We start from the raw sequence: 25,439 nt of genomic DNA, 5'->3' as shown, positions 1-25,439 counted from the left end.
AGTGCACATATAGTACACATGTAAAAGAAGGATTTAAAAAAAAGAATTGGTGTACACAATGCTTCTAAAACTAGCACAGCAAATAATAAAATAGAAGATGCTGCCATGGCTTTCTACCACAACTATCATCCAACTTGAAGAAAAGGAGGTCTTTAGCACGTTAGACACACATAGTGCTGGATCTGGGCAGTGATTAGAACAAGATACACGCCAACTGTTCAATCAAATTTTAAAAAAAACAAGTATCTTAACACATCTGTGCATTGTTATAATTTTCCTGGCGTGCAGCAACTATTCTGCAAGAAAAAATGTGACACAATCAGATACAAACTGTTCTCTCACAGGCCGATATATTTTACGAGGCACCAACCACCTTGAGGCACCAACAACTTGCGGCACAACAATTTTTCGTCTGAAAAAAACATATTCAAAGTGATTCTAGCTTTATTAAATATGATCAATCATACGCAGTCATTTAAATAGGAAAGATTCACAGAGGTGGGGAGGGTGGGCACTGACAGCCCCAGCACAGTCTGGTTCACATATTACAATTTATTCAGGCAGGCACTGGTTAAATTTTATCCAGCCCCTGCCTTGCTTTTCTTCCTTTTTTAAAGTACAACATATATACAGCTATAAATTAATTCTAAATAGATTTTTTCTGCTTCGCTTATTTATTTCTTTACATTTCAGTTTTCTTCTAAAAAACACTTCTGATTTCTGTTCCGCTTGAAGTGACCAGTGCAGTCGCAGGAAAGCTTTCATTGTCAAGTTCTCTATAATCTCGGTTTATTGTCATAGTTCTGGAGTCCTAAGCGAGTTATGCGACTGCAGAAGTCTAGAAATGGAGACACGAAGACTGGAAAGACGCACGGCAGCTTTAACATTCTGTCCTATCTGCTCTCTAAAGCAACTAACGTTGAAAGAGGGCAGCTGCGTGCTGCTAAGGTTCCAGGTCCATGAAGGTTACTTTTTATGCTTTTTACATAAAGTCTGTTAACTTGGCTCAGAGGACTTCACCAAAAGTCTCCAGGTATTCCAGAAAGTCTGTGGGGGAGGAAAACACAAAAAAGAAGTTAAAATGTGGGAAACTGATTGTAGACTAAGACGATACAGTATTTGTTCAAATTTTATATCAATGACCGACCAGAGGGTACATCAGTATGCATTAATCAAAGCTGTTGATTTAAGATCTAAAGGGGGGTGTTCAATGTCGGTGCTCAAGGGCTGGTACAGTACATGGTAAGAACAAGAGCAACTTGCCACTTTCATGGGAGTGGAGATGTGGTGGTGGCTGGGGCCCTCCATTACCGCCCAGGCACGTTAAGAACAGGTGCAGGTGCTATCAACGGCCACTACCATGTGGGTGGGGAGGTGTTGCCCATCAATGCACAACCTTGAAGAGACGCCATTTGAGACAGGGTTGAGTGAATCGGAGAAAAGTGTTGCCTCAGTTAACCTCACGACTGTCACGCCACAGACTATGGATGACATTACCTGACCCTTACTATACACAGACTTCCGGGGGCCACAGGAGGTGGTTTCCAAGACGTGAGGTGCATGTGAGCCCCGCCCCCGAACCAAAACAAAATGCGTTCTACCCTCCCCCATGGGTTTCATTGAGCCTAAACCACCGTGCTGGGGTTCTCTGAGAGTAACAGGCTCGGTGAGGATGGCCCGGGTTATTTACAACACCTATGCAGAGATTGATTCCAGAAGGGTCATACCCCTCCCCCCTTTTGCCTGATGCACACGGTCTATGTGCGTGCTGATCGAAGGCTGGCTGCCCCCCTCATTTTCCAGGAGAACTGCTGTGCGTAGCGGCATACAGGCTACAGGTCCCCGCGAGCGGGAGTGAATGTTGTTTGTTTGGGCAGGTAGATGTTGCTCTGCCATCCTTGGATTGGGAGTTCTGATCTTAGTTTTAGGTCTTGCTGAGTCAGCACATGCGCTGCTCTGCAAGACATTTAGTGTGTGGGCTTTTAAAAGTCCTACCACACGCTTTTGGCTGGCGCAGAGCGTGCGGTTACGCGCACAATGACGAGCAGAGGCGCCATATGGCTTTCCTCTCTTGTCATGGTGCGCGCACATCGCAAACCACTCGCCAGCCTACTTTCACTTTTCCCATCGCGCGCACCACTCGCGTCCACTTTTTGCTCAAGCTTCTTGTTTTTTTAAGCATTGGCCGCGGGCGCACAACTCCTGCATCTCCCCCTCCCCCACCACATATCGCGTCTCGCGGCCGCGCGCGGCCAATGCTAGTTTCTCTTTTATCGCCGCATTCTCCCTTTTTTCCCACTTTTTAATTTAAACATTGCCCCATTTGCTGCCAGTGACCTTAACGTCTTAAATTAGAATGAAATGTAGTGTGCACGCCTTGACAGCCCCGGCATTCAAAGCCCTGCCAGGCTTAACAAAAATGGTACAATTACCAGCTCCCTCATCCCCTTCATCTCTCTCCTCTGCCTTTTTTGCAACATTTATGTTTTTAATAACATTTGAATGGTTGTGATACGATACTTGTTGTGTCGTATATTTGGATGCAATGACAGAAACAGCAAAATACAAGTCGGGAGCCACAACCTTAATTACATTGGCCACGCTCCATCGAGAGACCTCTCAGTTTTTTCATTCCAGTTAAAGCCCTGCAAACAGAAATGCAGCTTCTGTCATGGACTAAGTCGGTACAGTAATGCCAGCAGCAGTGCAATCGCCCATAGTGCCAGACGAGAGACAGCGAGAGCAACAGCAGTGCTTGCACCCATGAACACAGTCAAGATAGATGCAGTCATCGGTGTTTAAATGGATTAATTTAAATATATGTACTCGGGCCTCGGCGTCGGCGGATGTCCCTGATTTGACACAGCTCTGTGCACCTGATCTGTGCGGATCTGAGCCTGCGAGCAGTGCACAGACTAGTGCTGGTGCCGCGATGCAGTTCACAAAATCGGCCCACACGTGCCCACAAAACTGTTCCAGCACTTAAGCTAAAGTGGCCACTGTGGCACTGACCGTCGGGTAGGCCAGTCCGATCATGTACAAAGCCTCATGCTGGTGATGTCATGTTGAATCTTGGAGCTCTGCATATTTCTTGATCTACAACGGATTGTTTTCTTTCCTTCTGCTCGCGTGGCCCAGATCCTAAAACTTCCATAGCTCTGTTTCCATTTCCTCCATTACACCGTGCAGTAGAGTTCAGAACTGTGGATCCTTTTTAATTACACTGGGTCATTCATCTCTGGGGCCTACTTCTTCCCGAACATACCACTGCCAGACTGAGCATTCCTGCCCCCACCTTGACTTCAGTGTTTTCCCACCCTGGTTGGGTTTGCCTCCACTTCTTGGCCTCTGAAATCTGCTCGCTTGTTTAACCACCCAGTGCCCCCAGAGCACTCCAACCTCTTGATTAATTTGCACTGGTTCCCATTTCGTTATTATCTTCAATGCCGTTTCATAGTTATTTTTCAAAAATGTATCTGTGGCCTTTCGACCCCTTTACTTTTTCCCTCCATGGCCCTTCTCCTTCCCTCTTGGCAGTGCCTCTTCCTCTGTGACCACCCTGATATTCCACCTACATCCTGGAACTTTTTTTCTGCTGCTGTTTGTGCTGTTGCTGAACAAGTTACGATTCCAAATGGGGATTTTTCACCCGGAGAGAAATGCCCCATCTCGCCATCCCAAGTGCCTGAAAACTCTGTCACTGATGCTGCAAGGCAGGGCCTGCGAGCAGAAGCACTACTCAGCCCCCCCTGCAGCAGTCCGCTACTGAAATCGAAGACTTAGCAGCGGTCGCTAGCAGTGCACACCTCCATCATACACAGGCCAGGCAAAGTGAGGGAAAGATTTCTCACTCTTAGAGCAACCACTGCACGCGAGTACAAGGGCATACATACCAAGAGAAGATACAGTGCAGCCTGCAGCTGTGCCCGATAGACCTGGGCAGCAGGGAGAGTAGCAGTGCAAGCTTCACATACATACACCACGAACTGCGGGAGGCCAGTGCAAAGTTTTCTCATAAACAGCAGTGTGACCTTCACTCGCGCAAATTAGAGACACAAAGCAGACAGCAGTGGCCGGCTTTGAGTTGAGTGGCGGGGCAGTGGTGCGAGCGGGGGTGGGGGCAGAGGGGGGAGAGAAAGAAAGAAGAATAAACAAGCATTGGCATAGCCAATAGGTCTCGCCTTTGGGACCTTATAAGTATTTAGTTATGCAGCACAATATCCTTACTGCAACAACATCAACTGATGCATAGCTAAACACTTATAAGCTCCCAAAGGCGAGACCTATTGGCTATGCCAATGCTCGTTTTATAAGCCATGAAGCATGATCGGCGCCTACCCAGAGTACAGACGATCACTTGCACTAGTGCACCTCGCAGATACAACTCTACTGAATACTGAAATATTTGTAGAGCGCTCGAATGCCGAGGCGTCTACTCTCCCTCCCCTACCTGACATTCCCCCATCGGACTATGACTAATGTATGTATGTTACGGTTTCTGACACGGAATGTCGAAGGGACGGAGACAGCGCGTAGGCGATATGCAGTGAAAACAATACATTCACTACAATACATTCAGGACGCCCAGATAGTATTCCTCCACGAAACACACAAACCCAAGGGAGAGGACATACATTTACAAAAACGATGGCGGGGCCAAGGATACAGCACCACACACTCGGGGTATGCTAGAGGGGCCGTTATATGGGTTAGGCCCTCAGTGCCTTTTAGGAGTACAAATGTCCGTATAGAGGGACAACTAGATGGCAAACCTATACTGCTAGGGAGTATTTATGGTCTGAATGTGGTGTAACAGCCATTTATGGTGTGTCTCTCCACCATCAGTGCTTTTTAGGAGTACGACTGTCCGTGTAGAGGGATAACTAGAAAGCAAATTTTTACTGCTAGGAAGTATTTATGGTCTCAATGTGTGTAACCACCGTTTATGGTGTCTCTCTCCACCATATTGACCAGCTAGGCACACTTACCCTGGATTACAGGAGGGGATTTTAATTGTGTACTGAACCCACAGCTGGACTGTTCGCACCCTTTTTTGCCAACCTCCCCAATGGTAGATGCTGCGACTTACCTATTCAGGTGCCTTTCGCATTGTCCCCTAGAGGATAGCTGGCACATACTACACCGGGGAATATTCATATAATTAGCCGCCACATGAGCCTTGACCACATTCTCTGGCACCATGCCACACATCTGAACGTTATGGGGGCAGAGTATTTAGGGAAAACCCTGTCAGATCATAATCCACTACAGCTCCGATTAACGTGAGGAACATTACTCCCTCCAGTACTAACTTGTTGATTGTAACCTGCTGCATTAGAGGATTCGGTATTCCGGGACTTTACTAACGCCGGCCTATCAAATTACCTAGCAGACCACTGGGGCATTGCTACCACTAGGCTGACAGAGTGGGAAGCACTGAAGGAGATGATATGGGGTCATTGCATGCATAATATGGTGGGTGCACGAGCTACCCTTAACCGAAAACTGGCGCTAACAGAAGCATCGCTATGTTTCCTTGATAATTGTGCAAGAGGACACTGCTGAGTGGCCTGCTTTGTATGAAGCGCGAGTGTGTAGACTTTAAGGCATGCCAGGCGAACAGACACGCTGAGGGCGATAAACCAGACAGACTCCTGGCATGGTTACGAAGAGCGCCATGGCAACCACATCAGCAACCGTAATGAGAGTATCTCCGACACAGCTCGCCACCAGCCAAATTGACATTCAAGAAGCACTCACTGCCTATTATCGTTTAATATATGATCCCTACCTATTAAATATTACAAAACATATGAAGCGCTACTGATCTCAAAGCTGCCGTCCTCACTGCCCCCGAAACTCTGTGAGGAATTGTTAGTCTTGCTTCCAAAGCCATGGCGAGACCCTTTGGAATGGCTATCATACAGGCCCCTACTGATGTTAGGTATGGATATAAAGTACTAAGCAAAATCATAGCAGTGAGGCTACTCAAACACCTCTCACACCCACTCCTTGTCCATCTGGGTTAAAACGGATTCTCACCAGTGGCCCTACGCGGCGTGCATAGTACTGGAGCTGCAAAAAGTATTTGACACAGTAAACAGGGAGTACATGTTTGCAACATAGAGCGCAATGGGCACGGATGGTAGATTACAGCGGTTCATAAGGCTCCTATATTTGAAGCCCACAGCACCGGTGAAAATAGGGCAATGTGTCTCACCACCTTTCACAAAAGTAAAGGCACAGGTTAGGGCTGCCCCCTCTCCCAACAGCTGTCTAACCTGCAATTGAGCCATTGGAGCAGAGGGTCGAACAGCTGGGTCAGAACTGGAGCGCACCACTGGCGGGGACGACACATGTGGTCTCATAATATGCAGACGATGTTTTGATAGATGTGAGAGATATACAGGCAGGCATTGCTGAAATAGCGAGTATTCTGGCAAAGTTTCCCGCCGCTTTGTGGCTTAGGGTGAACTGGTCGAAACCTTGTTTGTTCAGGATGCGGTCGTACCGACCTTCATAGTATGGCGAGTGGCATGCTGGGCCTTTATAAACGTAGAAATGCTTGAGTGAGCCACAAACTGCATTATTTATCTGGTGGTGTTGATGGTCTGAAGAATGGTTACCATGCATTCAAAGGCCAGTTGGTTGCCTGGGATGGGACACTGGCAAGCCGCAACGCTTAAGTGGGTTAGGGCTGAAGCCACAGCACTGAGATGGGATGAGGGACATGGACTGCGAAGAGGCCCACTGCAGCAGACTGGGAAGGTTTACTAGACACCCTACAGGTGCTTCAGGCTGTGGTAGTCCGTGCAAGATAAAAAGTTAATATTATACATGCATAACATACAAGAGATTCGTCCTCAGAATTACAAATCATGATCTCCAATTTCAGGAAAATTTGATTTTTAGGAAACAGTTTCTCAATCAAAGGTACCAAACTATGGAATGTACTACAAAGACATAATTCATCCCCCGACAAACACTTCTGTTTTGGAAACCTGCTCAAAACCTGGCTCTTCCCAAAAGAGCAACATCACATTAAAAACTAGCCCTTAACCTAGGAAACCTACTTGAGCATTAAGTGGCTCCTCATAATTACAACTCACACTCCCTGATTTCAACTAGGCTTAAATTGGAGGAAACAATTCCTCGACAAAAGGTACTCAAGTATGGAATACAATGCCAAGATATATTTAGTCCATCCACAACCAATCCTCTTGTGAGAATCAACTCACAACTTGGCTGTTGCCCAATGGCACAACACTGAGGACAACCAGGTTGCCAAGACCGTACGAAAGGGGATGACACACAACCTCTTGAAACTGAACCTATTAAAAACCAAAATTCCTGCTAATCTCACAAAACAGTGTAATCCAGGAGTACCTCCAGTAGCTTACTGTAAACTATCATTATTGATGCTACATTTCTGGGTTACAATCTTGGTAAGAGACTACTAGGCAGACATACTTATTTTTCATACAGCACAGCAACCATATTTGCTGTGCTACACTGTGCATGGGAGAAAACACAGTGCAGAGCCATATCAACTAATAATGGCCTGCTGCTGATGTTACCACCTGAGCTGGTGCACTTGTTAGGCTTCTTTTCCTAGACAACTCCGAAGGATCCCACACACTGGATGTGTGCTGTGCACTTCAGCACACGTGCAATGCTTGTTTTTCTGCTCAGTCTATCTTAATAGATCAGGCATTGCGTCAAAAGATAAGGGTGTTTGCACAAGTAACACCCCCTTGATTCAAAGTGTAGAAAAGTACTTGTTGCTGAGAAGAGTGCACTATTCTCATACAAATTAACTTTTGTGCTGCAAAGTAATCACCTATTTGTTGCTTTGTGTCACTTTGCATTGGTGCAAAGCCTTAATACATCTGGACCTAAAACGCCAGCGGTGGGGGATGTGAAGTCGACAGACGGCAAGGTAAAATAAAATATTTTTTTTAAAAAACCACTTACCTTGCGCGCGCCCCATCACAGACTCAGCGATGCGGTGAGCGCAAGGTAAGTTTTTTTTTTAATGTTATTTTACCTCGTCGTCATCATTCGAATTGTCCCCAACAGGGCTCCCTCCACCATACGCTCTTACCTGCAAGGGCAGCCCCTGATTAGAAGACTGGAATTTTGCGTGCTCCATTGAAGACAATGGAATGCTCCAGGCTTCTAATCGCTGAGCCCAGAGAATCAACACTCCAATATTTGTTCACAGGTGTTGCTGTGAACATAGGCCTTACGGAGCCCGAAGGGATTTCATCCCCCCTGGGCTCCGTGAGGCCTTTGTTTTACGAATTATATTATTCTGCCCTCTAAGGGCGGAATGCTCTAATACCCTTAGAGCCCTCCGTAGTGGTCTCTACCGGCCATTAAAGGCCTGCTCTCTTGTTAAAGGCCCTCGTCTTCGGCTCGGACCTTTAATGCTCGGTAGAGCATGCTACGTTAATATGTCTGCTGCAATGAATGTGTACCATGCAGATCACAGAACTGTATTTTATGTGAATAGCTCAGTTATGTCCCCCCCCCCAGTCTTTCATTCTCTAAAAAGGGTTTGGTTGGGTAACAATACATTCCTATTACAAAAGCCAACCCTGACCATTGTAGTACATTTTATATCCTGAGTTTGTCCTTCTCCAGACCAAACACAAAATATACTGCTTTCTAGTATGGATGACGTAATCCTCAGTGTCTTCTGTAACATTTGCTAAAGACTGATTTACACACGCTTGATTAGTTGTCTCTGTAAAATGTGTGTGTGACATTAAGTGCTGACACCCTACACTGGTATGAGAGGCCCTATAAAACGAATGAAATGCATGTGAATGAGGGGCTATAGAGAGATGAGGGGCAGTACTGGAGGGTGGTAGTGAGGAAATCTGTGGAGAAGTGGGTCATGGGGGCTGGGGGCTAGAGGGGATGGTGAAAAAGACTGTCCCACCGGGCGAAACCAATGGTAAAGCTGGCACTGATTGTAGGATGTGGTATAAGAATAAGCACGGCTTCCAAAGCATTCTCACCGTTATGAAGAATAACAGGATGACAGCCTTTTTTTGGAAAGTTAGAGCGGTTTTCCTGAAGGGCTGTCCACACTGTGCATCTAACAAGCTATAAAAAACAATTGCTCCCAAGTGGATTTACTGCACAATCATGCACCAACAATTTCCACAGAGTTTCAATAAGAGACGTTCCCCAAAAGAAGCTAACACAATATTTGAGGACTACTCTCCAGAGGTTGTCTCTATTAAACCCAGAAAAACGTTTTAAAAATCAAATGCTCATACATGTTTCCCCTTAAAATAGCTCTTGAAAAGATAAAAGTGCTTACACTTAAAACTACGAGGAGATGTCTGGCTGGATCTAGCCGTGCATTGAGGCCTGAACTTCCGATAGTCTGCTACAGCTGGGGGTGCCCATTCTTTGTGCTCTTTGATAGAGATCTGAATCGCCAAAGTAACGCGCCCTGTACAGCAAGCCTTCCTCTGCAAAAAAAAAAGAGAACATTATGAAACACAACCTTATATCACCAAATTGCCACCATAGAGTTTTGACATTATCCCCATTCCAACATTATAAACTTGGAATTAATGCGTAAAAAGAAAACACTGAATACCATACCCGCAATATCAGTATTTAGCGATTGTCCTGGTTTTATTAAAGGCACGGAGTAGAGTGCAGTACATCTTCATTGGTTGCTTAATATAAAGCAACCAGGCTTTAAAGGGACATATACAAGTTTCATTACTTAGAACACCAGGGAAAAGAACCTCAAACAGTGATATGTAAACAACTAATAATAAGTGGTAGTGAATTCCAGTCCTCACTATATCATGCTGTGAAAGTCATTTTGATGTGTTGAACCGAGTAACCCTTAGTGGGTCGCAGTAGACTTCTGTGATGAAGATGATGAGGATCCAGTCTGAGAAAGCCTGTTGAACTTCTGGGCAGACCAGGAAATGAATGTATTGCTGAGGAAAGATTTCCAAATTGTAGAAGCTTGTGTGCGGTGTATATATTACAATTCATCTGTGACCCGTAACATGTAGGCATTACTATTAAACTAAACTATGCTTTTCTGAACACATTTGGCCCATCAAGAGAAAGATGATAAATATCCAGCTGCTTTAAAAAGACGCCCCCCCGGATTTTTCGGCTTGGAGTACCATATTTGGCGCACAAAAAATGAAAAATTTGCGGGCCGAAAATTCACAATTCATGCTATTTTTGCAGAAGGCAGAAAATGTGCCTGCCACAAAAATACTCCACGGCCTGTACTCTGTCACTGCTGGAGACTTTGCTATGTCACAGTCGTAACCTTGCAGTCTACAGCAGCACAACACCAGGGAATTGGAGGATATCTGATGCCACAGAGTGTCACGATCCGCGATGTTTAGCGCCTATCTAATCATTAGACTACACCTCCCAGAAGGCAATGTGGAGGAGGAGCCAGCATCTACAAGAAGACACGTCGCACGCCCATGAGCGTGCGTAATTCTAAGATTCAGAGGCTTTCGTTTTCGGCGGCGGTGGGGAAATCTCCATTCTGAGGGAAGCCGCTTTTTGGGTGCTCGGCGGAGCACGTACCAGTCCTGGTAAGGACATTTCTGGGGACTGAAACGCTCGTCGGAGGGTGAGTGCAAGCTATGACAATATGACGGCATTCGAACGGCGACAGCATTTTCACCGGACGATGAATACGAGCCAATGAGACGGAGCGGGTGGCGGTGAAGAAACCGCGGAAGCCCTTTTGTGGTTATTCCCTGTGAAAAAAATATTGTTTACGGACAGCGGTGAGGAAACCGCGTTTGCTATTATGAGGAACAGCTGATGGGATAACTTCAGTGGCAAAAGAGTTCAAGGGTTGTCTTCGCTGGTGCAACAAGACAATGAGCCCGTGAGGAATTTACTTTGGAGAACTTTTGTGGGAGATCCCTAACTTATTATAGAGGAGTTGCTATATGTTAGTGGATAACCTGGAGTGTGTTAACAAACGCTTTTGCCTGGTTTCACAAACCTGAACTATTTTTGGCATTATTGTTTTCTTCCACTAGCAAGACTCGGTTCTATATTTTCTTTTTTTGATGCCCACAAGAGAACCAGTGAGCTGGGAGAGAAGATAGGGTGTGTTAGGCACAAATGTTTAGGGGATTGGGAGATGAATGTGGCAAGCATATGTTTTGAACTGATGTGTTCTATTTTGTAGGATCATCCACCAAAGGGGATTGGTTGTTTTCAGGAGCTAATTACGGGCGTGAAATACTTGGATGAATAAGATATTTATGTCCTCGTAGAGAGACCATATGAGTGTAGTCATATATGTTTCTGTGTTTTTTGATGTCTGTTGTTTTGTCTTATAGGTTCTCATCCCGGCTGTTCCCTACCTTTCCCTTCCCTCACTTGATCGCTCTAATACTCTGTGACTTTCCAGTTGGAGTTTGGGGATGTCAAGGGGTGGGCCCCTTATTGCATCATCCGGACCGAGAGGAGCACAAAAACCTGACAGAGAGGAGATTGTAATATGAAACCTGCTCTGGCGTTCTCTGCAGTGCGCAGGTCAGCGGTAGTTGAGGGGGTGCACTGGAGTGAGGTGGGGGTCATAAGAGTCTGGGGAGGGTGGTGGGAGGGCCAGATCAGTCATGGGAGGAGGGAGCAAGTGAAGAGTTGCGGGGGAGGTGGTGGCGAGAGGGATGGTGGGGGATGATGGCAGGGTAAAAAAAAACACATTGATGGGTTTTCCGTCTTGAAAGTGCACTTCGCGCTTTAGAAATGACACTGTATCAACTAGATAACATTGTCTTAGCCCGTGCATCTCAGTTTTATGTTGCTCACACATGTCAAATAATGAACATCTTTCAACAAGCATTTGCAACGCAAAAGGTATCACATTTGTTAAAATTAAAGCTGCAGTGGAGTTGTTATATTAGCATAGCACTATGGCCAGTGGTATAACAAAGCAACAGCTTTAATTTTAACAAATGCGAGACCTATTTCATTGGAAATGCAAATCTGTCTTGCATTTGTTGGAAATGGAGTTATTGGCAATATAAATGGCAATTTTTTTACCTAGCCATGTTGTAGTACCATATGTGGGCAAAAGAAATTTCATGGGACCTCTTTTGGCCACATATGGTACTGCACCCTGCAGAAAATATGGTAAATCCACCCTACCCATAATGCATTACATGCAAGACAGTACCACAAGTACATTCAAATAGCTATGTCCATATATACAGTTAGTAGATTTGAAATGTGACAAAAAGTTATCGTACTAATTACAGATTAGGTTGTACTGTGTGTGGAGTTGATGAAGGGAAATGTATAGAAGATCTCATATAAATGTGAGATGTGCTAGTGAGTAAAGTAACCACTGCCAGCCTTGCTTACGACCAAGCGTGTGTCCTGCCTGAAGCCCTTTAAGAAAATAAAGCTCTGAGGTTGTGTGTAATTAAAACCTAGGGAGTAACAACACATGTAACAGGGGGCGTCGTCATGGGAGGTTACAAGAAGAGACAAGGTGGTACTAAGGAGGGACTACTAAGCCTTTTGACCAATGAAAAGCCACCATTCACAAAGGACAGGAACCAATTAAAAAGATAGGTGGAAAATGGGCGTAGCTTAATGCCCATTACCTGAGTACAGCATGTCTCAAAGTGACAGCACAGGCGCTGCCTAGGCGAGACCTAAAAAGCAACGAGGACTACGGTTGATTCTGAAATGGTCTACTCTACTCGAGTTTTGCAGGCACTTCTGTAAAAATCAGGGGAGTTTTACAAAAGTGCAGAATTTGCGTTTTTTTTGCACATCGCGAAAACACAATATACTGGGGGATCTGTTTACAGACAATCATAATTCTGATTAGGGACTGATCAGTTTTGCAGGCATCTACACTTGGGTCTCATTTGTCAGGAGGAAATAGAAAATTACAAAGTAAGACAAACTGAGTCTTCTATTGTGATTATGTTATCAACTATGAAACTAAATGGTTTGAACTCTGGCAAAGAATTATCCTATTTCTTGAGAACGTAGTATTATTTTCATGATGTAACCTGACGAATCATTAGATAATATCCAGCATTACCTTCTAATGTGTTTGTATGTAGCTATATGGTATCTGTCCGAAATTATGTTATTAATTTGGGACGGGGGTACCTATACAAACCCAATAAGCCTAGACTGGTTATGCCAAAACACAGTTCTGAGAGAATCTTTGTTCAACATCTGGTAGGTATGGTACAAGCAGCAGGTAATCCCCAGAGAAGTATGTGCAAATTCAACTAGTACCAACAATTTTAAAATAAAGAAAACAATATAATTACAATTCTCAAACCACTTTAGAAGCATCGATAAAGATTTAATGAGGAAAAAGACACCAAGATCATCAAAAAAGGTTCAGGGGAACAATAAATATGGATTTGTAAAGATTTAAGGCGAAATGCGGCTAGGAAAAAATCAAGCAGAATGAAAAAACAGCAGGTAGTGGTTGACTGGGACCTAGGTACACCAAGCAGGTTGTCACAGTCAAAGGGTTTAGCCTTCTCTTAGACTCCAATGGCTGGTAAAGCATCTTCTGGCATCCCAGTAGACCTCTGGCTTCTCAGGATAAGCATCTGGGCACCAGGTCCCTCACCAGCCATGCCTACTGCAGGGTCCAATCTTTGAGTTAGGAGTCCTGCTGCTTTTTGTGTCACTCTACCAGGTATACATGGATGCAACTACTTGAACATTGCTAAAGCAATTCTAGTCCCTGGGTACCAGTACGACTCTGGGGTCCTTGAGTCCTTTTGTGAGTCCTCCTTCAAGCCGGAGCCAGAAATCAGAATTCTTCCAGAAAGGCATTCTTCAGATGGAGTCTTTCCAGGTCAAAGAAAATCCTGTGCAGATGGTGATCTAGCCAGTGATTGGAGGAATTCTACTCAATCCTAACAATTTTCTCTCACTTCTCGTACATACTTTTGCAGCACTTCCTCTTTGCCTTGCTGTAAAATTACACATGGGCCCCTGTTTCAAAATAGCAGAACATAGCTGCCACCAAGCAGATCTGTCCTCATCTTCATGTCCACTCCCCTACCGGACAGGGCCAAAACAGGTTTTCCCTCATAATGTGACTGGAGCCTAACTCTCTATGAGGGTCCTGTGGATGAATAGAAGACGCCCTCTTCGCCATATCCAAGCCAAAAGAGGAAGTGCTAACTCTACCATTTAATCTGATATACGGTTACTTTCCATGAGCCTTTCCTATCCCAGAGGCAGAACACTTTCCTCTGAGATAGGATCATTAAGTCTCCCTGCAAGGCTATTTACTCCAATTCTGAAGATGCGGTCATTGGTTGGACGGGGTTAAGTCATTTCTGGCCCTGGCAGCCTAAAGTACATTTTTTACAAAGTTCGTATTCTGCTTAAGTTATCAAAAATCTGATTTAATCTTAAAGTCAGATTTTTAAAAAAAACACTAAGGGCAGATTTAGAACTTGACAGACGGGTTACTCCATCACAACGTCATGTATCCTGTCCACCTTATTTCAATTATATTCTATGACACTTGTAATAAGGCGGACGGGATACCCATCACGTTTGTGATGGATATCTGTCCGCCAACCTCTAAATCTCCTGTAAGCAGGGAATAACTTAAAAGCATTGTTCTAGCTTTTTCTTAGGTGGAGGTGGATTTTTTAAAATTTCAATCCCAACTAGCCCTATTAGGGAAAGGTTTGGCCAGGCCTACAAAGTGAAACAGCTTTTGGATTTTGTTTCACGGTGGGGGCATATTAACTGCAGTGTGCCTCATTTTTATATATTAACACTTTGCCCAATTTTAGGGGTGATTTATGAAAATCTAAAAATAGTTTTTCCAACATGGCAATGATATTTTTTACCTTGCCATGGGTCACTCACTACAGTGCATTTAAACTGCAACCAAGAGAGAGCGCAAGGGTGTTCCTGGCAGAAATATATTTTGAAATACATGTGGGTGGTGTAAATACACACTGCAGCCCACATATGCCATTTAACTTTTTATGCCATAGATGCATTTAAGGCATAATTTGCAGTAGATTCATTGCAAAGTTAAATAGATCAAGTATGCTAAGGTTTACAGTAGTAAAGTGCACAAAGTCCCAAAGCCAACGAAAATAGGGTCCAGAAAAAGGTGAAAAATCTGTTGTGACCATACAGAAAAGGCAAATTTGGATCAATATGTTATGTAGTAGGTCTTATGTTTATTCCAAATTATGTTAGGGGCAAGGACATATCTAACTAGACTTTTATATAGAATAGACTATTATCAGCTAAATAATCCTGTATTAGAAATACTATATGGATTAAAAAGTGTTTCAGATCTTATATTACTACACATTTGTAGCTGAATTGAAGGTTCCATGTAACATTTTCTGGAAAATGAACATGCCAGAATGCCTAATATATTGACTTGGATTACTCATCTTATGTCTTTTTTAAATTATGTAACCTGATGGCAGCTGCATATTATTAGCTATATTATTAGCCACTGAGTGGTTTTGGGCAGACCGAGTGGCTCTCAATTCTAGACTGTGACCAGGACAAGTTTGTACACGCAGCTGACTCATCGCACGCACCATTCACGAGTCCTCAGGCGCAGGTGCGAAGCGCCCAGGAAACTTACAGTTGTGCTGTGGAGCTTGCATATTAGAACTATCAGAAAGCAGTGGTCATGGAATCGGTTGGGCATTTGTGCTGGCCACCAAGGGCAAGGCTAAGCAGCACTCAAACCATATTGGCAGTGCCCTGTGATGCCCGGGGATCCCCTCGCTGGCTTTTACTCCCCAGCTGCAAATGTTTCCGGTGGGATCCTCATTGGGGTGGAAGCGAGGGTCAGTCTGGGCAGCTAGGAGGATGAGCTAGGAGTGGGTTTGGAAGTCATTTGCGGTGAAAGGTCTGTGGGGTGCGTGCATAACCTCATTGCAGCCTGTGGAGCGTAGCACAGCTTGTGGCCTACAAGATTATTGATGCACTGACCTGTTTATAGACACCTAGAGATGATCAAAGCCATGGTATTAGGTGCAGTGAAAAATCTACTGAGAGCCACCATCGGATAATCTCTTGTCAAGCATATTTTGAAACATTGATAAATTTAAGTTTGAATGATCCCAGGGCTATGCAAGTTTGTTGCGGTCAGAGTATATTATGAAAATAAAATGAGATCAGGTAAACAAGGAACCCCGGCTTTGAAAACAGCAAGAAAAAGTCGACAACCTGGGCCCACCAAAACAAAGTATGTGCCTAATGAACAAATCTATATGCAAACTAGGAGCCACAGGAATAAGAAAAAATTGACTGACTTTAGCCAAAGTTCTGTTAGCACCAATATCAACCATCAGGTCAGCTTTGTGGAGACTGGGAATATGTGCGGTTCCATTAGCATAGGCATTGAAAAAGATCAATTTTTTTTTAACTGATGCTTTCATCAGTGGTTCATAAGACACAATTTATGGTCAAGACTTAGAACGGCTGGGGAGAATCACTCCCCATCCAAATATAACAATTCATCATTTGGTTAGAAAAGATCTAGATCTATTTGGGGAAGTGAACTCGTCAAAAATAACTACCTCATATGAACAAAGTATTGGTACAAAGGGACAGAACCCATCCACCGGGTTGGGTACTAGCCTAGTCATAATTGACCTGATCCCCAATATATAGGAACTTCAGGAGCCACCTGTGGATATTATAAAATCTCCCTCGAGCCCATGCTTGTCCCAAATTAGTGACCGATACGGTCAGTATAATCAAATTGAACTAACAAAAAATTCCGAAAGTGCATTTGTTTTTTCTCCAAATTCATTAAACAATTCAGAATAAAATCGGGACAATATGTCAGTATTGTGCATGAACAATAAAAGAGGTCAACTAAGAACAGAAACTTGCTGCCAAACAACTGATGTACTGTGTATCAGGATAATAATAACAATCTGTTCAGATTTAACTTAGTAACTAAATCTCAAGTATCCCATCTTGCAATTAAGCCCAAAGTTTGTCTAAATTCCTTGCAAACCTTGTATAAGCACTAAATTATCATTCTGACAAATTAGATATGCAAGTGGGACTCTTAAACACACTTCCACTTTTTGTATTCCAGCATAGATTGCAAATTAGCAAACCTCAATAGCCTTATTACACGTTTTCAAGCGGAGGTAGATCTGAAAAACAACTATTGTATAAAACTAGAGAAATATTTGTGACAAACAGCTCGCAGGCTGGACTAAGAATATTTAACAGAAGGTGAAGAGAGAACCAACCAGCAGCCTGGACTCATATTTCCCCTAAATCAAATTGAATCATTAACTAGACAACTACAAGTGTGTAATTCTGGAGGTGAGTTTGTCATTTTGGAGACATATTAGGAGTTTTAAAATAGACCATCGACCTGAAAGTGACCACTTCCACAGACCACTGAAATAAATATTAGGCTTCTTCCGCTACCAAAAGCAAATTGCTTAGCATCCTCAGTCTTCACTGAAAATCATAAGAAACTGAAGGGGGATGTTCAAAATGTACAGGACACAGAAGCACAAAATGTGCAGATCTTCTGAAAGATTGGCAAAATCAAGATGATTAACTCTCTATAGGATTGGTAGAATGTATGAAGGAACTGTTAACAAAACTTCCCAATGTCAAAAGGAATACAGACCACAGATTTTGCCCAGAGTAATTTTAGTGAACCGATATTAAAGACCATCAAATAGAGTTAAAGGAAGGTGAATCTAGAAGTCAGAAAATTAAAAAAAAAAACCTGACAGACAAGGAATAAATAAAAATATCTTAGAACGGAATAACAACAATTAAAAAAAGCTCTCTTGCGAACAAAGAAATAATATGACAATCAATTCTGGTCAGCAAAAAAACTGACAGGCTGGGACTCTAGTCACTGTGATGTAGTTGATTCCTGGAATACCAATGTGCAAATTCTTTTGCGGATTCCCAGAACAAATTCTGCTCAGATGTATGGTGCGAAAGACAGACTTGCCAGTGGTGCAAGGAGCTTTGATTTTGCACTCCTTAAATGTTGTTTGTATTGCACTACTGTAATTTTGTCCATAAAAAGGAGAATTGAGCAATATCTTTTCTTTTGGGAAAAGCTTGTATGGCAAAAAAAGGGCCCGCTGTTCTAAATAAAAGTTTAGCATGTTTGAATCCATCTGTGACCATAAACAACATAAATGAACACTAGCCACGGTGAGCACTTCATCTGAACAAACTTGCATAGGTCTCGAACAGTAGATCTAGGTAAGATTAGAGTACTGCTTTGCCTTTACAGCTCTCTATGTCATGTAACTTCAGCAAATTTCTTCTCTTGCTTTGTGATCTAAAGGAATCATGTCGTAGACCGAAAGACCTATTCCTAGGTAACAACTCTTTAATCTCTGAGGACGTTATATTGAAGGGCAATATGCCCTTAATGGAAAAGATTAAGAAGCCCAATTACTCTGGGACATATTTAAAGGAGGTGCATGACGTAAGTAGGAGGGACATAAGTTCTTGGTTCATCTGAGTTACTTTTGAATGAGGAAAATGCAGACTTCTGAGTCTCCCTAGAAATTCCATGTGGGTGGAACTTCCAAGCAGGTGAAAGCATAGATAAACCCCAGATTAAGAAACAAGATATTTGTTAGGTGCAATGAAGAGATTTTTGACTGCCTTCGCCACATGGATTGCAGACATTTGTTGTGTTCAGTAAAGACTGGACTAGAAAGATATTAATCTTTTAAATATAATTTTATCAATCAAACTGTGTTAAATGATGACGTTTCAGAGGTTTATGATCTGAAGTAATTTTTTTTTTTACTTTTCATGAACCAAAATGTTGCTTAAATCTATTTTGCAGCAAATTGGATTGTTCTGTAGCCTCTTTGTGTTGGAAATGTAGAAACTCCACATTCGCTGTTTACTTTTCCAGAGTATATTTGAACAGCATGCAAAGACTGATAAAGGGTTTGGAAGAACTCCATATGCAAACCTTTAACTGTCAGGAGTATCTAAGAATCTGTTGAAATATATATCCAGTTTACCATAAATAATGCAGTGTTGCGCCTTTGGTAATGGGATTGGATGGAAAGACAACATTTGTTGAGGTCCTATGGGTTAACGTGCAATACTGATAGACTGTCAAATGCATATTTGCTGTTAGCGCGAACCCTACTTCTACCAGCATTCACACAAACTATTATACCAAAGACTCTGCGCAATGAAGATGAAGGTGGATACATATTTTGGGATTTCTTTAAAAAATTGGCCACCGACCTTTACTAAGGTGTCCACATACTGGTACTACACCCCGGAGAGACTGTATGAAATGCATAAACACACTGACAGGGGGTGCTGGCGGAGCTGTGGGCAGGAAGGTACCCTTACACACATTCTTTGGGATTGCCCAGTGCTGACCGCCTACTGGAAGGAAGTCTTGGACGAGGTGGATAAGCACTTTGGGATAGAGCTGCCGCGACTCCCGGCGTATGTCCTGTTGGGCCTCCCCAATGACCTAATGTACCCACTGAAGTCCCGTAGGGGTAGGCAGATCGCAATCGCGCTGGGGTCTGCGGTTTAGAACATTCTAATCCACTGGCGCACAACCACCGTCCCCTCCATCACCGGTTGGTTGCATAGGCTCTGGCATGTGCTGGGGATGGAGAAGCTGTCGCTTACGGTTGCGGGGGAGATAGACCAATTTGAAGAGCTATGGCAACCCTTTCTAGCGCTGCTGTCCACTGAATTCCGGGAGCTCACCTGCCCGAGGTATCTTAGGCTTCTCAGGCTGACGCCGCCGGTGACCCCGGCGGACTAGCTTACATGTGAGACGGGGACCCCCCCGGGGGAGGGGGGGGGGTGCGGGGCTTCCTGGTTAGGATTACTCTGATGCGGGACCATAGGACGGGGGGGGGGGGGGGGGGGAGTGTTGTTGTTTCGTTACTGGGAGGATGGGGGATGGGAGGGGGGGGATTGTGTTCTGTTGAGGTGTTGATGGGGGGGTTTTTATTGCTTAGATTTGGGGTGTCGGATACGCGTGCGGGGATTCCACAGCTTGCATTTCTAGCTTTCATTTACTGTGTTTTTCCCCCTGACCCACCGCGCTACCTATTGCCAACCCTCTGGAGTTGCACCCTTTTTCTTTGACTGTATTCCATGTATCCTGCCCTCCTATCCCCCTCCCCCATGGTTTGTTTTGTCTCAATAAAAACGTTTTAAACATAAAAAATTGGCCACCGAAAAGAAAGTCCATAGGTGTTGGACTTCCTCCAGAAGAAACCAGGTTTCTCAATTTTGTGCCTGTTTTGATTGAGAGATCATTTCAGTGCTTATTAGATATAACAGCATTGCCATTTCCCAGAAAAAATGCTGCTCTCTAAACCCAGCTGGATAATTCAATGGGTCTCATTTGAGAGCTGCATTGTTTTGGTTACTATGCCAACTTCAAAATCTTTGTCATGAGTCTCATGTGATTCGGAATCTTAAAATATTATAATGCCCAAGCTTAATCTACAACATATTTTAGGGCTGCCATTCATAAAATATTATTAGTTTGGGATTAGTGGCTGGAGTACCCAGGACATGGTAGTGTATCAAGGCACTTGAGTCTGACCCTGCCCAATTTATCTGGTGGAGGGTTTAAACTTATTCTGATATATTCAATTATATGATCCATTGGTGCCCATTCAGATCTTAAATGGTGTTGAGTTGAAGCTGGATTTAATCGAGGCTTTCCTGATCCATCCAAAAGATCATATTCATATTTGGAAAGACACTGTCCTCTTATTTTTTGTTCCAAATCAATGCATGCAGTCATCTTCATCTGAATCCGAATGGATCTCAGTATTTGATTATCAGAGTTAGTATCAGGAAGTACATTCACAGTGGGAATGAAGCAGTGTGGGAGACCGCTTGACATAGGCACTGGAAGTAGGGGTGCTGGTGCTGCGCCCCCTAAATAATAATCCTGGAGTTCAGAAGGTGAACGAGCAATAAAGATTCTTTAAACTGTACTTTTATCTTGTCACATCTGCTTTGCCTTCGAAGACAGAGGTCAAAAGTTAGACTATGCCTTCTGACAAATAAACTACTAATTCTTTTTACATTGACACTGGGGTTCACTTTTCTTTCTCTGACTGCTAAGGTAGAGGAATTTTGTAAACCGAGCTATCTGACAATCTTGCTGGGGTACTGGGAGTGTGAAGGAAAGTCTGTATTGGTTTCTAATACAACAACATCATTTAAATACCTGTATATTAACTGCAAAAATATTTCAAAATGTATCAGCAGTTAGGAAAGCACAAATGAAGCACATTTTTTGTAACTCTGTGGTGTGATGCAAAACAAAGATTTTCATAGGATCAAAACAAATGAAGACACTATTTGCTGAAACCTGAGTTCCACACATTATCATTTCTGTGCTACATAGTTTTATCAGTAAAACTGCAAGTTAGTGAAAATATTGTGGCCATTTCAATGAAACATATGCTGTCTGTAAATGACAGTGTGCTACCACACCATCCTTAAGTGATAGATTTGTGACTGTGTGCTCCAAAATGCACCAATGGCTAGCTACCACACTCTTGCGACTCTCCTGCCAAATGGGCATGACTCATTTGCTATACTTATTCTTTGTGTGACCATTTCTATGTCTTTAATGATGTATCACTGATGACCACACTCGCACTCTGAAATTTGTTTCAGCACCACTGCCTCCTGAAGTTGTCTAGGGGGTAACTTTTAGTTTTGACCTGTTTAGAGTGCCTGCTCGTGGTTTAGTATTAAAACAGAGTTACTCATCTTGTTCAACACTTCAGCTGAAGGTTTGTGATTCCTCGACTGAGCATAAAGAGCCTTTGATTTAGTCTTTGACTGAGGATTGCAATGAGGGAGAAACCGCTTTTGAGAAGAAGTTGCCTCTTTAATAATTCTCTGGACTGTGCTGTTAAATTTGAAAACGTATTTGACACATTAGACAATAGCCTGTCACTCTTTTCTTCTAACACTTTGCGGACTGTCTGTTTCTGTAACAAAGTTTTAAAAATATTTTTAATGGTATGGCAGCCTTCCTGAAGCGTGTTACATTGCCAGCCCTTTTGGTTTTGTTAATGCTTTGTTTCGTAATGGTATTTGTAAAGCTTTATTGTTGGGGGGAGTTGCTGGTCCCTCACTAATACAGAAAAAGTTTAGGCTAAGAGCAAAAATATTTTTGGTGTCAAAAAGTACGTCTGTAGCACTGAAGGGAACTACTGCATGTTTGGAGTGCTACTTGTGAAAGCGCAGAATGCTGTCACTCACAATGAAGGTGGTTAACAACTGTAGCCAGCCAAAGAAAAACATGAATGATACAACAGACCAATGTCAGTTGAAAGTCTGTATAGGTAAGGATATTATAAATGTAATTTTAGTAAAAATCAAAGTCTTGGCTAACAGATGACCTAAAACAGAGAGACCGCATAAAATAGAAAAAAGATATGCATGGTTTCTGGGTAAGGGAAAAAAGACAGCAGCACACAGCGGCGGCATTATCAATGCAGGACAAACGCCCATCTACTGAGTGCATTGATATGTATTCTGCGGGGACTTGTCTGCAAATCGTTTGAATTCAAAAAAATGTGAAAGGATTTTTTTTTGTCTATGATGGCAACAGATATGGGCAAGCCAACAATTCAACACTGATAGCCAAGCCAAGGGTTTGGCCTGGCTCTTAGAGACTGTGCACGAGCCAATGAATGTTCCGCTTGTTTTTGATTCGATGGTCAAAGAAGACATCTGGTTCTAGGTGTCAGTGGCTCGCCCACCTCTAGAAGCCCACTGCCTTCCTATTCTGTATACTGCAAGTGCAGCAGTAAGGAAAAAGCAGAAATGAATGATTAGCGGTAAGGAAACCTTTGTGGGCCACATTTATGTTAATATATGTAAAAATTTGGAGCATAAGAATGATTCCCAAGCCACTACTGTGAGACATACATGAGTTTGGGCGCCATGCAGCAACACAAACATAAGTCCCATGCACGATGCTCATGAAGAAATGCCTGAGGAGATTTGTTTGTCAGAAGTCACTAGGAGTGAGCAAAGCCATTGCGGTATTTATAAGATGAGGCGCAGCAACTGAGAAAGAAACTCGGAGGGCTGATTCACAAACTGCACTATGTAGTACGTATTGCCACTTATCTGGCTAAGAAACAGAAGAGGCTCAACCATAACTAATTATAACTGGAATTCACAGTGCCCTAATGTGATTGGTTGTTCATTTACCACTGTTGGCAGTTCTAATTCCACGTTTTCGTGGGTGGTGTTATTTATCTAAAGGTATTTTAAAAATTCACTACTGTTTATTCAACAGGAAGTTATAAAGCATACTGGGAGCCAACGATACTCTACGTATTAGCCGCATGTACTTTTGCGCAATCGATATCCCTTATTTAGATTTTGTATTTCTTTTTGTTGGAGTTTTTATTAGATGTGCTTATATGGTTATATATAAAAAAAGTAAATAGATGTCTGATATGCGAGGCTTTAAGTGGTAATTGCATAGATTAGAGATATGTGAACATTGTGCTTTTATTTACATTGATATGTTCAATTATAAACAACCACAGATATATAAGGAGGCATGATCCGACTCTCGATTGGAGACGACAGTATGTATAGGTTTCCGTTGCCCAAGGTACCTGATATGTGCACGAATACTCATACATTGTAAATGTAATTTACACTGGAAACCGTAAGTCAATAATGCACTGATTTATGCTAACAATGGGAAAAAATATGGCTATTGTTGTCCACTGTGCAAAGTGCATTGACTCTTGAAATTGATGTAATAACAAAGAGGCAAAAAAAAACCAAAAACACAATAAAGACATTTTTAAAAAAAAATAAAGCATACTGGGAGCTTCAGGTCTTGAAATCAAATTAGTTTCACGACGAGTTGTAACGTACCACCAAATAATGACCTGAATGTTGTAAGGAACATGACTGTTACAATATCATTTGGGACTACATTAATGCTGTTTGCAGCAATTTTTCAGCACATCAACGTGCTATAATTCAGGTAACCTATCACATGCAAGCACAGCTTGAAATGTCTAGAGTTTAGATATGTGTACTCATCATAATTCCATATTTGTTGTAGACACTTTTTGTTTACTGCTTCTTTGGATCAGAAAAACCTGGCTACAGGAGAATCCACTTATCATAGCTAAAAACTGAAGAGATTATTCCTAGATCCAAAGAACTGGCATTATACCAAAAATGTAAACCAGCCAGCACACCAGGGCTTGGATCCAAATATCATGCTCAAAAATAGTTCAGAGTGAAAAGAATGAAACATATTTTGCTGCCCTCACACAGAAGAAAGGTAAGAATCACATAAAAAAGGGAACATAGCTGCACATTGCATGCAAGAATCTGTTCATACTCTGTAGCATGCATCTTACCTGTTGAGAACCACCTATACCCAGGATCGGTGCTTTATAAAGGACCATTATTCTGGAAGTCAATTACTCTTAGCTTTCTTAATATGTGTGAGGTAGTGTGGTTTGGAACCTAGCTGCTGCATGGCCAACTGCTTTCTCAGTCTCAGAACAGTTGGGTTACTCTAACAAAAACAGACCAATCCTAAATGTACAGAATCACTCTAAGAGATTTTTCTTTTTAATAGTGTTTGTACCCATGGAATAAAGCCTGACTGTAATGCACAATACCTTTGAAGTGCAACAATGTAGGATTAATGATGATGAGTTTGAAAATATACTAACTATAACTACCTACTAGCGACCGCCAGTAGGTAATGTATGTATGCATGTATATATATATATACATACACATACATATACACATATATATATATTTATTTATTTTTTCTTCTTTTTTACAGTCAGTATCCTCTAGCTTGGATGAGTGCAGGACGAAGATTCTGTAGGTGAAGAGACAACTAAGGAAACAAAGAGAACCAAAAAAGGAATACATTTCATCCAACTTACTCTGTTGCTTTTCTTTCCAACAGTTATTCCTGAGGTTAGCAATGTAATCGTCTTCCACGCTCCGCTCAACATTCTTTAAGTTTGTCCCAGTATATTCATCCTCAAAGTTATCTGTTACATAGTAAATTACTTTCAAGTTTTCTGTTGTTCTTCTGTGCACATGCCCAACAGACCTGGCCAAAAAAAAAGATAAGATATCAAGGACTGCAGTTTTTTTAAAATTTTGCCAACAAATCCCGTCTGTAACATTGCTACACCACGACACAGGCCTATGTTATTATTTGAATTGCCATTTAATTTTCATTAAATTCATGGTTCCAGATATTCCAAGAGATCTGAAACTTTTATTTAACTATGTCTACCAATGTTAACTTTGACTGACTTCTTTAAGAATAGAATAAAACATGCTGTTGAGTGATGGAGGTAATTTTAAATTTACTTTATTCACACTTT

At 42.6% G+C, this 25,439-nt stretch overlaps 1 protein-coding gene across 1 annotated transcript in view; it reads right to left on the bottom strand.

Annotated features, from left to right (window-relative positions):
* Positions 1–426: 426 nt before the first annotated feature.
* DNAJB12 (DnaJ heat shock protein family (Hsp40) member B12) overlaps positions 427–25,439 on the bottom strand; it is a 243,135-nt gene continuing 218,122 nt past the window's right edge. The window contains exons 7-9 of the mRNA XM_085603836.1: positions 24,987–25,159; positions 9,335–9,488; positions 427–1,047 (exon numbers count right to left, since the gene is read on the bottom strand). Coding sequence (XP_085459962.1) covers positions 9,367–9,488; positions 24,987–25,159 — 295 coding nt within the window. The 3' untranslated portion in view covers positions 427–1,047; positions 9,335–9,366. The remainder of the gene's footprint in view (positions 1,048–9,334; positions 9,489–24,986; positions 25,160–25,439) is intronic.

The sequence above is a fragment of the Triturus cristatus genome, chromosome 1_2 (assembly GCF_964204655.1).
Source record: "Triturus cristatus chromosome 1_2, aTriCri1.1, whole genome shotgun sequence".
In the NCBI taxonomy this organism is placed as follows: Eukaryota; Metazoa; Chordata; class Amphibia; order Caudata; family Salamandridae; genus Triturus; species Triturus cristatus.
This window is presented reverse-complemented; position numbering and strand designations above follow the sequence as displayed.